The 14,945-nt window shown below is 43.5% G+C and overlaps 1 protein-coding gene across 6 annotated transcripts in view; it reads left to right on the top strand.

The window, feature by feature from the left end:
• EP300 (E1A binding protein p300) overlaps positions 1-14,945 on the top strand; it is a 90,879-nt gene that overhangs the window by 52,710 nt on the left and 23,224 nt on the right. For 4 of the 6 annotated variants that reach the window (XM_005567166.5, XM_015457139.4, XM_074003668.1 and 1 more), the window contains exons 10-17: positions 484-658; positions 5,649-5,726; positions 6,728-6,837; positions 7,839-7,976; positions 8,555-8,992; positions 11,201-11,380; positions 11,571-11,715; positions 13,599-13,717. In XM_005567166.5, the coding sequence (XP_005567223.1) occupies positions 484-658; positions 5,649-5,726; positions 6,728-6,837; positions 7,839-7,976; positions 8,555-8,992; positions 11,201-11,380; positions 11,571-11,715; positions 13,599-13,717 (1,383 nt within the window). The remainder of the gene's footprint in view (positions 1-483; positions 659-5,648; positions 5,727-6,727; positions 6,838-7,838; positions 7,977-8,554; positions 8,993-11,200; positions 11,381-11,570; positions 11,716-13,598; positions 13,718-14,945) is intronic. The other 2 variants (XM_045363558.3, XM_045363557.3) reach the window with 1 other exon arrangement.

The following is a 14,945-nucleotide window of genomic DNA, read 5'->3' as shown; positions in this document are numbered from 1 at the left end:
TAATCCCAGCAGTTTGGAAGTCTGAGGTGGGCGGATCACTTGAGCCTAGGAGTTGGAGACCAGCCCGGCAACATAGCAAAACCCCCCATCTCTACAAAAAATACAAAAAATTAGCCAGGCATGGTGGCGCATGCCTGTAGTCCCAGCTACTCAAAAGGCTAAGATGGGGGAATCACCGGAGCCTTGGAAGTCAAGCTACAGTGATTCATGGTTGTGCCACTGGTAACAGAGGGAGACCTTGTCTCTCCCAAAAACAGGAGGGGGTGGTGCTGAGCTGTTAACAGCTCTGTTCTCTCTTCACTGGAATATAATGAAGTAGCAACTTACTATTGTTAACGGCAGTTCAGTTTCTCTACGTAAGTTGAACTTTCTAAATTGGCACCATATAGAATGAAACTAGTATCTGTTCTCAGATTTTTTCTGTTACCTGGTGGTAGTTCCTTTTTTCCTCATCTCCCTTATTTTACTTCAACAATTCAAAAGGCGGAGTACTACCACCTTCTAGCTGAGAAAATCTATAAGATCCAGAAGGAACTAGAAGAAAAACGAAGGACTAGACTACAGAAACAGAACATGCTACCAAATGCTGCAGGCATGGTTCCAGTTTCCATGAATCCAGGGCCTAACATGGGACAGCCGCAACCAGGAATGACTTCTAGTAAGTGTTTTTTTGTTATATTTCTATTTGAGAGAAATTGATAATAAAATAGTTTCTATCCAGAGTCATTAATTTCTATAAGCTTGTGTAACTATTCTGGAGTTTTTTAAATAACCATTTGCCTTTGCAGAGAAAATAACTCATCTACTAGTAGAAACAGCAGAACAAGTATATTTAAGATGTCTGGGCATGGTACTTAACATACCTTGATAATCTGGCAATGTTTTTAGAGCCCAAGGTGTAAACTTCTCTAATAGTGACACCTGGAAAGCGATAGCCTACAGATATGCACAGATTTCTCTGAGACTGGCTTGTGTGGTAAGTAGCCAGTAGATGTTTGTAGGCTGACCAGGTTCAGGAGCCCTGTAACACACATAATATCATATTACACTGTCACACTTCATTCTTGACATAAAATATTCTAAGGCTGGGAACGCTTTTCTTTTTTTCTTTCCTTTTAATTACATTTATTTTAATGCTGAATTTACTCCCGTTACCATAAGTTTTTGTTTCCTCAGTTTCTTCTCGGATCTCTTTTTCTTTTGGGCAACCTCCTCTTCTGGTTTAGGAACAATCTATTCCTTTTCAGTAAGGATCATCTCAGTGTGGCAGGGAAAGCTCATGTATGGGTTAATCCGACCATGAGCTCTGTAGGTCCGTCGGTGCATCTTAAGTGCTTTGTTCACTTGGATATGCTCGATGACCAGAGAATCTACATCTAAACCCTTAAGTTCAGCATTACTCTCTGCGTTTTTAAGCATGTGCAGCAAAAATTCAGCACTCTTTTTGGGCCACCGACCTTATGTCCAGCCACACTGCTTGGCCTGGGCACATCTGCCAACTCCACCATTGTAAGGTCGGAATTGTACACACTGTTTCTGTAAAGTGACATCTTTCAGATACTTCGTGGCTTTTCGAATATGCATACCCTTGATGGCCTGAGCAGTTTCACGAGTGTTCTTAAAGTGAACACGAAGATTGGAACCTCTTGATTTGCATGATTTCGTGGGGTTCTCCGGGTCAAGTGAACAGCGAACCATTTTCACAGATTACCTCAGGCCGCTTAGAGAAAGAGGTTTTTGTTTTTGTTTTTGTTTTTTAAAAAGAGACAAGTCTCACTCTGTCAACCAGACTGGAGTACAGTGGCGTGATCTTGGATCATTGCAGCTTCCGCCTCCCAGGTTCAAGCAACCTGGGATTGCTTGATTCAATCAAGCAAGGATTCAGGCACGTTCAAGGATTACAGGCACGTGCCACCACGCCTGTCTTAATTTTTTTATTTTTCATAGAGATGGTGTTTTGCCCTGTTCGCCTGGCTGATCTCAAACTCCTGGCCTCAAATGATCAGCCCACCTTGGCCTCCCGAAGTACTGATTACAGGCATGAGCCACCGCTCCCTGCCTAGAAGCATCATTTAAAATTACATTTTGACAGCTTCAGTTTCTGGTTATAGCATCATTATTGACCTGATGAATTAACCAGATAGCCAAGACTATGATAAATTGTCTTAATCTTTGACTTATTGGTAGGATCAAAGTAGTGAAATATGGAGCAGGCACACCATTTTCAGGAATGACACAGGCTGTTTAAATGCTGTGAGCAAGGCTGTGATAGGAAAAACCTGCATTTACTGAGTTAGGAAATGCTCATGACCTATCAGAAAGTGCCAGCTGAGCCAGCAGGTAGTAAACCTCATACCATCAGTAGATTATAGGTGGGCTAAGAAGTTCATCTCTTGCATTCATTGAAGTAGTAAAGTAAATAACCATTGGTTACCACTGGCCTTCAGCAGCCTCATTTGCTAACTGAAGTGTGCCAGGTACTGTTTTCTAATGTGTAAAAAGATGGCAGGAGCAACATTGCTGAGGAAATAGCATATGTGGAGGCTGCCCAATAGTAAGGAAAAACACATATTTTTTGAGTAGTTTGTTAGAGAACAAATTTTGAGGAATGAAAAAGTCGAGATTAGAGTTGAGACTGCTTCAGTACATGATTTGAACTTGAGTAGTAACTAAAGATTTAAAAAAAAAAAAAAAAGGCCGGGCGCGGTGGCTCAAGCCTGTAATCCCAGCACTTTGGGAGGCCGAGGTGGGCGGATCACGAGGTCAGGAGATCGAGACCATCCTGGCTAACTTGGTGAAACCCCGTCTCTACTAAAAATACAAAAAAATTAGCTGGGCATGGTGGCGGGTGCCTGTAGTCCCAGCTACTCGGGAGGCTGAGGCAGTAGAATGGCGTGAACCCGGGAGGTGGAGCTTGCAGTGAGCAGAGATCGTGCCACTGCACTCCAGCATGGGCAACAGAGCAAGACTCTGTCTCAAAAAAAAAAAAAAAAAAAGGCTAGGCGCAGTGGCTCACACCTGTAATCCCAGCACTTTGGGAGGCCGAGGCGGGTGGATCACGAGGTCAGGAGATCGAGACCATCCTGGCTAACACAGTGAAACCCCGTCTCTACTAAAGAATACAAAAAATTAGCCGGGCATAGTGGCGAGTGCCTGTAGTCCCTGCTACTCGGGAGGCCGAGGCAGGAGAATGGCATGAACCAAGGAGGCGGAGGTTGCCGTGAGCCGAGATTGTGCCACTGCACTCCAGCCTGGGTGACAGAGCAAGACTCCGTCTCAAAAATAAATAAAATAAAGTGGACAGGCCAGGTATGGTGGCTCAAGTCTGTAATCCCAGCACTTTGGGGAGGCTGAGACAGGTGGATAATGAGGTCAGGAGATGGAGACCATCCTGGCTAACATGGTGAAACCCTATCTCTACTAAAAATACAAAAAATTAGCCGAGTGTTGTGGCAGGCGCCTGTAGTCCCAGCAACTCAGGAGGCTGAGGCAGGAGAATGGTGTGAACCCAGGAGGCGGAGCTTGCAGTGAGCTGAGATTGCGCCACTGCACTCCTCCTTGGGCAACAGAGCAAGACTCCATCTCAAAAAAAAAACAAGTGGACATACATGAGATACTTGGTTTTGGTAGAATTTACTCAAGTTCTGGGTGAAATTTGAGCCAAGTCTAAAGTCTCTGAGATATTAAATTGTATTCTAATGTCAGTATAAACAGTATGGTACTGATGTAAGCAGGAATAAATGGTAGTGGAACTGAGTATCAGCCTTAAGTATATATTGACCTTTAGCTCGTACTAAATCTGACATTTTGTAGAATGAGATTTTTACCTTTATCTGATACACAGAAAATAAAAGAAGCATAAAAAGGGTTGAGCATGGTGATGGCTCGCGCCTGTAATCCCAGCTCTTTGGGAGGCTAAGGCTGCAGATCAGTTGAGCTCAGGAATTCAGGATCAGCCTGGCAACATGGAAAAACTCCATCTCTACAAAAAATACAAAAGTTAGCCAGACATGGGGGTGTGTGCCTGTAGTCCCAGCTACTCAGGAGGATGAGGCAGAAACATTACTTGAGCCCAGGAGGTGGAGGCTGCAGTGAGCTGTGATTGTGCCACTGCACAATTTTTATGTAACGAGCATGGATTATGCATGTACTTTTTTTTTTTTTTTTTTTTTTTTTTTTTTTTTTTTGAGACAGTCTGGCTCTGTCGCCCAGGCTGGAGTACAGTGGCCGGATCTCAGCTCACTGCAAGCTCCGCCTCCCGGGTTTACGCCATTCTCCTGCCTCAGCCTCCCGAGTAGCTGGGACTACAGGCACCTGCCACCTCGCCCGGCTAGTTTTTTGTATTTTTTAGTAGAGACGGGGTTTCACCGGGTTAGCCAGGATGGTCTCGATCTCCTGACCTCGTGATCCACCCGTCTCGGCCTCCCAAAGTGCTGGGATTACAGGCTTGAGCCACCGCGCCCGGCCGCATGTACTTTTTATAAAGCTTGCAGAGTTATAGATAAAAGTTTATATAAATGTTGAGCATTTCCTCTGTCAGTTTTGCTTGTTTACTAAAGGTTGAAATTTGTCTGAAGGAATAGACATCTACTTAGAAGAGTAGGCATGTCTTCCTCTCCTGTGCCTTAGGCTTGAGTGCACAGCCCTTGACGAAGGGTGTGGCCAGGGTGGAGCCAGGTCACTGCAGACATCTGTCCTTTCTCAGGGTGCTGTAAAAATATTATTTTCTCTGTGCACTGTATTGAAAGTGCTACACTAGAGCATGTGCTGATAATCCAGGAAGAAGACCTTAGGATTTATGTATGTATATTTTACTTTATTAAGAATTATTCCTATTTTTGTATTTAAGAGGTGCATGATATGTAGTGTGGTATAATGTGCATATTATTTAAAATCAGTGTTCACAGTTTGTGTGCATAAAAACATTGTGCTACATGATCAGATTTGGCCACCATTAGACATGATTCATAGCTATTATCCATGGAGATACTCTGTTGCATGCCAACCAGAGGCAGACTTTGTTAAACAGTAACACATTAAATGCTGTAATAGCTTCACTTTTTTTTTTTTTTTTTTTTGTGAGACAGAGTCTTGCTCTGTAGCCCAGGCTGGAGTGCAGTGGTGCGATCTTGGCTCACTGCACCTTCCGCCTCCCAGGTTCATGCGATTCTCCTGCCTCAGCCTCCTGAGTAGCTGGGATTACGGGTGCCCACCAACACTCCTGGCTAATTTTTTTCTATTTTTAGTAGAGATGGGGTTTCGCCATGTTGGCTAGGCTGGTTTTGAACTCCTGACCTCAAGTGATCCACCCACCTCAGCCTCCCAAAGTGCCAGGATTACAGGCGTAAGCCACTGTGCCTGGCCTATAATGGCTTCAATAGCTTATTTTTCTATCAACATTGAAAGCACCCGGGCTTATAAAGGAATACCAACAAATCCTCTTGGAGACATTTTTCTGTATTCCAGAAATAACATTTTCTTCAAGTTTCTGTCTAGTTCAGAGCTTTATTTTGTGTGATTCATACTCAATTTTCAAAGGTATTATTAAAAATATTTTGTGGGGTTTGTGTGTGCAGTGAGTTTTTTTTTTTGGTTGTTTAAGGGCAGATGGTGCAAAGATACTTCTTTATTTCTCTTTTTTACTCTAGATGGTCCTCTGCCTGACCCAACTATGATCCGTGGCAGTGTGCCAAACCAGATGATGCCTCGGATAACTCCACAATCTGGTAAATAGTGAAAAAAAAATTTATTTTAAAAGAATCCCTGGTGTACTGCAAGATAATACTTGCTACCTTGATACCCACTTTATACCAACAGCAAGTGTCATGATTACCTGCCCATAGAGGAAGAGGGGGTGAAGAGCAGGTTGGTTGGCAGATCACAGGGCAGGTGACATTAAATGATCAAACATCCATTTAAAAACAACTGCAGGCTGGGCGCATTGGCTCACGCTTGTAATCCCAGCACCTTGGGAGGCTGAGGCTGGTGTACCACCTGAGGTCAAGTATGAGACCATCCTGGCCAATGTGTCGAAACCCTGCCTTCTAGTAAAAATACAAAAATTAGCCAAGTGTGGTGGCACAGGCCTGTAATCCCATCTACTCGGGAGGCTGAGGCTGGAGAATCACTTAAACCCAGAAGGTGGAGTTTGCAGTGAAGCGAGATCTTGCTGCTGCACCCCAGCCTGGGTGACAGCGAGACTCCGTCTCAAAAAAAAAAAAAAAGCAGATTGTAAAATTTGTAAAATTCGGTTTGAAGATCCTGTTAATAATGTCTGTTTACAACTGCTGTGAGACATGTTTATTTATACTTACAAGGTTGAAAGCCAGTTTATTAGTCCTGATAAAATACAGAATCAGGGCCGGGCACGGTGGCTCACACCTGTATCCCAGCACTTTGGGAGGCCTAAGCGGGCGGATCACGAGGTCAGGAGATCGAGACCATCCTGGCTAACACGATGAAACCCTGTCTCTACTAAAAATATAAAAAATTAGCCAGGCGTGGTGGTGGGCTCTTGTAGTCCCAGCTACTCGGGAGGCTGAGGCAGAAGAATGGCGTGAACCCGGGAGGCGTTCAGTGAGCCGAGATGACACCACTGCACTCCAGCCTGGGCAACAGAGCAAGACTCTGTTTCAAAAAAAGATGTAGAATCAGACATAAGAATTCTGTCTTTTATTCTTCAGTTTCAGAAAGGCGTTCAGATCTAATATTTTGCACATATTCACAGGTTTGAATCAATTTGGCCAGATGAGCATGGCCCAGCCCCCTATCGTACCCCGGCAAACCGCTCCTCTTCAACACCATGGACAGTTGGCTCAGCCTGGAGCGCTCAACCTGGTTAGTTTGACGTCTTTAGTAATCATTTTGGCCTTTATCTGGTATTTTGAAAATCCTGTTTGTTCCTAATTTATAAATGCTCACAGTTATTTAAACAGACCATAACTCCTAGTTCTTCTGTAATTCTTCTGTATTTAATTCTACTAGAAAGCTGACCAAAAAACGAAAACAGCCAGGCCCTTGTCCCTGGAGTGTCCATGTTTAGTGGCCTGCATGCGTTTTCATGGTCACCTCTCTTCCCTGATGTCTGTCTTCCCTTCTCCAGGCAGAGAACTGTCTTTTTGCAAGGTTGATGGTGCATTTGCCTGGTTCTTGAGCTCGGAGAAGAGAGGCTAGGCTTCTGCTCCTTATGTGAACTCTTAACCACTTCATCTCTCTACCTTGACCCCGACCCTCCTGCTGCCCTTTAGAGTTAGCTGGTGCCTCTGAATCTTGGCCCCTTTGGGGCCCCTTCTTGTCTTATGAAGTTTTTTGCCTTTGGAGATTTCTTTCTTTAAGGCCTGAATTTGTGTAGGGTAATTTTAGAAATGAAATATAGCATTGCTAGAGCATTTGTGGACCATGAATGCTACCAGATTCTGCCACAACTTGTAAGATTTTACTTGTTTTTACATATTATGGGTCTTAGAATTTGTGTTATTACTACATCACTGACATGAGCTTATGAAATTGTGATTAACTCTCCTCACTTAACAGAGCATGCAAAGAAAGTTACCTGCTATCCTTGTGCTAGACATATTTGTGTACCAAGAGAATGTGTGTTTGTTCCATCCTCTTACTATTTCTTGAGAGTAGACCTAGGTAAACTGTGAGGCTATTTCCCTTTTTCTGCACAAGAGTCAGTTGTTCTATAACTTTCTTCCTTCTCCTCTCCAGCCCTCTTCACCTATACTCCTGTCTTTGACTTTGCTTAATAAACCTGACATTAGGACCTTTTGATGATTTTAGTTATAGTAGAATAACTGTAATGAAGCAGTTTGGTGATCTGTGTTTTTTTGCAGCCTATGGGCTATGGGCCTCGTATGCAACAGCCTTCCAACCAGAGCCAGTTCCTTCCTCAGACTCAGTTCCCATCACAGGGAATGAATGTAACAAATATGCCTTTGGCTCCGTCCAGTGGTCAAGCTCCAGTGTCTCAAGTATGTCTCATAAGTGGATTTTTTACTTTTTTTTGATTCTTGAAATTTCTCTTGACGTAGGTTTTTATAGGAAAGAGTGGCAGCAGATAGTGGGTGAAAACAGATGATTTTTTTAAAAAATAACAGTTTTAGACTTAGGGTGTTCTGAACCTTAAGAGATTATTCTGTGACATAGCAATGGTGTTAATTGTTACAAATTAGGAAATAATATAAATGGATGGTTTTGTTTTTAGTAGTGAACACTTTTAAATAAATCTTAGAATTAAACACAATGTAGAAGGAATTCTGGCTGAAGAGAGCATAGGCAGGCCCTAGAGCACTGTGCTCTCAATTCTGTCGTTTTTCTGCAGTGGCTGAGGCCATTCGGCTGAGTGGTTTGAAGTCTGTTTACTTAAATACTGTATCAATGGTGCTGTCCAAAGCTATATCCCCAGTAACAGGGTATTTTACACATTTTGAAATAGACACATTGCTACTCTTTGTTTAACCAGTTTGTGTCCTAAATTCATATAACGTGCCATGTAAGTATTTCTTTAATTCTGTTTTGAATTGCTATCTTATGTTTTTTATTTTAACAGGCACAAATGTCTAGTTCTTCCTGCCCGGTGAACTCTCCTATAATGCCTCCGGGGTCTCAGGGGAGCCACATTCACTGTCCCCAGCTTCCTCAACCAGCTTTGCATCAGAATTCACCCTCGCCTGTACCTAGTCGTACCCCGACCCCTCACCATACTCCCCCAAGCATAGGGGCTCAGCAGCCACCAGCAACAACAATTCCAGCCCCTGTTCCTACACCTCCTGCCATGCCACCTGGGCCACAGTCCCAGGCTCTACATCCCCCTCCAAGGCAGACACCTACACCACCAACAACACAACTTCCCCAACAAGTACAGCCTTCACTTCCTGCTGCACCTTCTGCTGACCAGCCCCAGCAGCAGCCTCGCTCACAGCAGAGCACAGCAGCGTCTGTTCCTACCCCAACAGCACCGCTGCTTGCTCCACAGCCTGCAACTCCAGTAAGTAGAGATTTGATTTAGGCAGAATCATTAGAGCTGTACTGTAGTATTATATTATTTCTGGGTCATTTCTATTACTCTCTTTTGCTTTATCTCTTACTGTTTTCTCCACAAGTAGAGTGTAATCTGTTTTTCATTAGGGACTTTCTTATCCTGTTTTGCATTCCTGTGATAGGACCTAACGTAGCAGGAGTGTAAAGATTTTATTTAGCTCTGACTTTGACCATTATGTTTCATGTTGTATCCTGAGGTCTGAAGGTACGTAGAGGGGTATGACAAGGGGACACAGTCCTTCTCTTTATTTAGTATATTATTTAGTGTAACACATAAATTTTACATATATTTAAAGAATCTTTTTCAAACAGTTTGAGCTTTAAAACTTAGAGATTAAATTGAAAAATTGCAGATTTGGGCAGGCGCGGTGGCTTATACCTTTCATCCCAGCACTTTGGGAGGCCTTGGCGGGCAGATCACTTGGGGTCAGGAGTTTGAGACCAGCCTGGCCAACGTGGTGGTCAGAGACAGGTCAACCCTGTCTCTACAAAAAAATAGAAAAATTAGCCAGACGTGGTAGTGGGTACCTGGGAGGTGGAGGTTGCAGTGATCCAAGATCACGCCACTGCACTCCAGACTAGGTGACAGAGTGAGACTCTGTCTTTAAAGAAAAAAAAAATTGCAGATTTATGAGTCCCTGTGGCCCTAACCAAAGTTAAAAAATTATCTAAGATGAGAGAATTATATACCCAGAACAACCTGTAGCTTCCTTGTGAGAGGTTGGTTATGTATATAATAAAAATCCAAATTCTTATCTAATAGTTGAATCCTTATTAATATAACTTTTTTTAAGGGTTTAGAAGCTTCTACTTTGATATCGATACTAATATATTCTCAGTCACGTTGATGAACTGAGAAGTCCCATGAGTCACAGCCATTTTATAAAGTACTGTACTTGATGGACAACTGGTTCATCGTGGCCTCTGATAGACAAGGAGGGACAGAATGAGAGAGGAACCAGTGGATCTGCTTGATTTTATTCTTTATAAAATCAAAGTAGTTCCAGAAAATACTGACTTCTCATTAGGAGGTTTCTTATGACAAGCCTTAGGGAAAAGACAGAGAATGCCAGTTATCTCATTAGAATCTAGTGATTCCAAACAGCCACCCTGTGGGACATCATTATATTTATTGTCTCCTTTTCTGTATCTTTGAAATTTTCTCTGGTGAGAAGGTAAAAACAAAAAAGATAGCCAGTCTTGGCCGGGCGTGGTGGCTCAAGCCTGTAATCCCAGCACTTTGGGAAGCCGAGACGGGCGGATCACGAGGTCAGGAGTTCGAGACCATCCTGGCTAACACGGTGAAACCCCGTCTCTACTAAAAAATACAAAAAAAAACTAGCCGGGGCCGGGCGCGGTGGCTCAAGTCTGTAATCCCAGCACTTTGGGAGGCCGAGACGGGCGGATCACGAGGTCAGGAGATCAAGACCATCCTGGCTAACATGGTGAAACCCCGTCTCTACTAAAAAAATACAAAAAAAACTAGCCGGGCGAGATGGCGGGCGCCTATAGTCCCAGCTACTCGGGAGGCTGAGGCAGGAGAATGGCGTAAACCCGGGAGGTGAAGCTTGCAGTGAGCTGAGATCTGGCCACTGTACTCCAGCCTGGGCAACAGAGCGAGACTCCGTCTCAAAAAAAAAACCAGCCGGACGAGGTGGCAGGCGCCTGTAGTCCCGGCTACTCGGGAGGCTGAGGCAGGAGAATGGCGTAAAAACCCGGGAGGCGGAGCTTGCAGTGAGCTGAGATCCGGCCACTGCACTCCACCCTGGGCGACACAGCGAGACTCCGTCTCAAAAAAAAAAAAAAAAAAAGATAGCCAGTCTTTATTATTTTCTTTCACTCGCTTCTGTATAAATGTGAGCTCCTCTGAAGCAGACATCTTTGAAATCCCCACACACTGCCAGATAATGATAGTTATCAATGAAATAGTTGCTGGCTCTTTGATGTACAACCAGTATTTACAAGTCTTAATTCTCCTGTTCTTAAGTATAATTAAAGGAGGTGAAATGGGCAGAGCAAATGAAAACACCGTGAATGAATATAAGCCAAGAAATAGGTGGCTAATTCTGCTGTCTTGTTGCTTACCTTACATTCTGATTGTATCATTGGCAAACACTGTGTGTGTGTCACCCACTCCCCTTGTTTTTCTGCCCAGCTTTCCCAGCCAGCTGTAAGCATTGAAGGACAGGTGTCAAACCCTCCATCTACTAGTAGCACAGAAGTGAATTCTCAGGCCATTCCTGAGAAGCAGCCTTCCCAGGAAGTGAAGATGGAGGCCAAAATGGAAGTGGATCAACCAGAACCAGCAGATACTCAACCGGAGGATATTTCAGAGGTGAGAGAGTAGGGCAATTACTGTTTGATTTGGTTAGGACCCCAGTCTAGGAACCCAGTTTTTAAAAAATATTACAGAAAAATACTTTGATAATTAGATCTCATGGCATAGATTTTGCATGAGAAAGGATGTTCAGACTACTGATTCCCAACTAGATATCTTTGGAATACTAAAAACTCTTACCTTTTAGTCTAAAGTGGAAGACTGTAAAATGGAACCTACAGAAACAGAAGAGAGAAGCACTGAGTTAAAAACTGAAATAAAAGAGGAGGAAGATCAGCCAAGTACTTCAGCTACCCAGTCATCTCCAGCTCCAGGACAGTCAAAGAAAAAGAGTGAGTCTCTTAAACCGTTTGTTCTGGAGATAACATGAAGAAACCAAAAACCCAGGGCAGAATTGCAATCATGCCTCTTAGGCCTCAGAAGTTGCCATTAATGTGATTTCATTAACCTTGAAGCCCTGGGCCTGGTCTCTTCATTGTTATTAATAATTTTTCTTTCTTCCTTTCTTTATTTTTTAATATTCACTTGCAGCAACCAATGAGTTAGTCGTTCCCCTCATTTCTTCAGGGTTCCGTGTGTTAGTATCCCCTAAAAATTTTCTTATTTTTCAAGAGAGAAATGTTTGTAAATAGCCTTGACTAAAATGCAGGAAAGAATAGCAATAATAATAGTATTTGTCATTCACCTCCTGTGTGCTGAGTACCCACATTGTCTCATTTAATAATTTCTTTCTTTGTCTTTTTTTTTTTTTTTTTTGTTGGATTCGGAGTCTCGCTGCATCGCCAGGCTGGAGTGCAGTGGCACGATCTCAGCTCACTGCAAGCTCCACCTCCCAGGTTCACGCCATTCTCCTGCCTCAGCCTTCCGAGTAGCTGGGACTACAGGCGCCCGTCACCACGCCCGGCTAATTTTTTTTGAATTTTTAGTAGAGACAGGGTTTCACTGTGTTAGCCAGGATGGTTTCGATCTCCTGATCTCGTGATCCCCCTGTCTCGGCCTCCCAATAGTGCTGGGATTACAGGCGTGAGCCACCGCGCCCTGCCTTTTTTTTTTTTTTTTGAGGCGGAGTCTCGCTCTGTCACCCAGGAGGGAGTGCGGTGGCACGATCTCGGCTCATTGCAAGCTCTGCCTCCTGGGTTCATGCCATTCTCCTGCCTCAGTCTTCTGAGTAGTTGGGATTACAGGCGCCCGCCACCACGCCCAGCTAATTTTTTATATTTTTGGTAAAGATGGGGTTTCACTGTGTTAGCCAGGATGGTCTCCATCTCCTGACCTCGTGATCCGCCTGCCTCAGCCTCCCAGGGTGCTGGGATTACAGGCATGAGCCACCATGCCCAGCCGTCTCTTAAACTTAAACCTAACATTCGTCATTAAAATAGTACGTGTCTCTTTTTCTTTGGGTCTAAAATACCAAGCAGTTTAATGAAGGAGTCTTCTGTTGTGTGCCCCTGACTCCTTGTAGTATAAGACAATACCAGATCTAGTCTAGTCCCTGACTTGTTAAATACTGATGTCATGAAGAAAGACTTTTCCTTTCTTGCTTGACTGCATCTCCCTCTAAACATGAGTATCTTGTATCTTGTGAACCCTTTTTTTTTTTTGGAGATGGAGTCTCACTCTGTTGTCCAGGCTGGAGTGCAGTGGCGCGATCTCGGCTCACTGCAACATCTGCCTCCCGAGTTTAAGCAATTCTCTTGCCTCAGCCTCCTGAGTAACAGACTAGCGCACCACCACATCCAGCTAACTTTTTGTATTTTTAGTAGAGATGAGGTTTCACCAGGTTGGCCAGGCTGAAACTCCTGACCTCAAAGTGATCCGTCCACCTCAGCCTCCCAAAGTGCTGGGATTATAGACGCAAGCCACTGTGCTTGGTCCCGTGGACTGTCCCATTTGGCAGTCTCTTCATAAATTTTTAGAAGCCTTTGGATTCTGTTTCTAATTGACCAAGTCTGTCTTCACTGAATTTGTGACTGAAAAGTTAAGCTGAGGGTGAAGGGTGTTTAAAGGTGATAAGATGCAGTTTTTTAGGAGCTGCCTGAAGCAAAGCAGGGCTTAGAATCTAGAACCAGTAATTGAGCCCGTAGCGATATTTCCATGGGGACAGAGTAGTTAATTTTGTTATTTGATTCTTGGGGTGCTTTTAGAGCTTCAGCCTGAATGGTTTTTTAAAGTTCTTTTGCTTAATTGATAACTAATTTCAAATGCACTTTTTAAGTTTTCAAACCAGAAGAACTACGACAGGCACTGATGCCAACATTGGAGGCACTTTACCGTCAGGATCCAGAATCCCTTCCTTTTCGTCAACCTGTGGACCCTCAGCTTTTAGGAATTCCTGTAAGTATTTGGTGGTACTTCTGACTTTGTTTTTTAATTTGATAACAGCTTTGTTGATAGATAATTTACTTTCCAAACAGTGTAGCCACTCATTTCAGATTTACAGTTCAGTGTTTTTTTTTTTTTCCTGAGACAGGGTCTTATTCTGGTTGCCCAGGCTGGAGTGCAGTAACACAATCTTTGCTCACTACTGTCTCCACCTCCTGGGCTCAGGTGATTCTCCCATTTCAGCCTCCTGAGTTAGCTGGGATTACATTCATGCGCTACCTCACCTGGCTAGTTTTTTGTATTTTTTAGTAGAGACGGGGTTTTGTCATGTTGCCCAGGCTGGTCTTGAACGCCTGGACTCAAGCAATTGGCCCATCTCAGCCTCCCAGAGTGCTGAATTACAGGTGTGAGCCACTGGGCCTGGCCTAATTCAGTGATTTTTAGTATATTCACAGAGTTGTGCATGACACTTTTATTTTCATCATCTGAAAAAAATCCTTTACCATTAATAGTCACTCACTGTTTTCTCCCGTAGCACCCCAGTCCTCAACATCAGCAGACTTCATTCTCTCTCTGGATTTATTTGTCTGTTCTACACGTTTCATTAAATTGAAACATATAGTATGTGATTATTTGTGCCAGGACGTTCCTTAGCATAATGTTTTCAAGGTTCATCCATGTTATGTTGTAGCATGAATCAGTACCGCATACCTATTTATGGCCCAATAATATTCCATTATTTTTCTTTACCTGTTGATGAGTTGATAGACATTTAGGTTGTTTACACGTTTTGACTATTAAGATAGGACCACAGTGAACATTGATGTATAAGTTTTGTATGGATTTAAGTTTTTGTTTCTTCTTGGTATTTACCTAGGAGCAGAATTCCTGGGTTATACAGTTTGTTTACTTTTGTTTTGTTTTGTTTTATTTTGAGATGGAGTTTCACTCTTGTTGCCCAGGCTAGAGTGCAATGGCACGATATCAGCTCAACACAACCTCTGCTTAGCGGGTTGAAGTAATTCTCCTGTCTCTCAGTCTCCCAAGTAGCTGGGATTCCAGACATGCGCCACCACACCCGGCTAATTTTTTTTAGTAGAGACGGAGTTTCTCTAAAGTTGCCTCCATATACTGGGGTGCTGGCAGGTTTCATTTGGTGGTTTTAAACTGTTACTTGGCCGGGCATGGTGGCTCATGCCTCTAATCCCAGCACTTCGGGAGGCCAAGGCAGGCAGATCAC

This window comes from Macaca fascicularis, chromosome 10 (genome assembly GCF_037993035.2).
Source record: "Macaca fascicularis isolate 582-1 chromosome 10, T2T-MFA8v1.1".
NCBI classification, from domain to species: domain Eukaryota; kingdom Metazoa; phylum Chordata; class Mammalia; order Primates; family Cercopithecidae; genus Macaca; species Macaca fascicularis.
The sequence above is the reverse complement of the archived record's forward strand: the minus strand, read 5'-3'. Positions and strand labels throughout refer to the sequence as shown.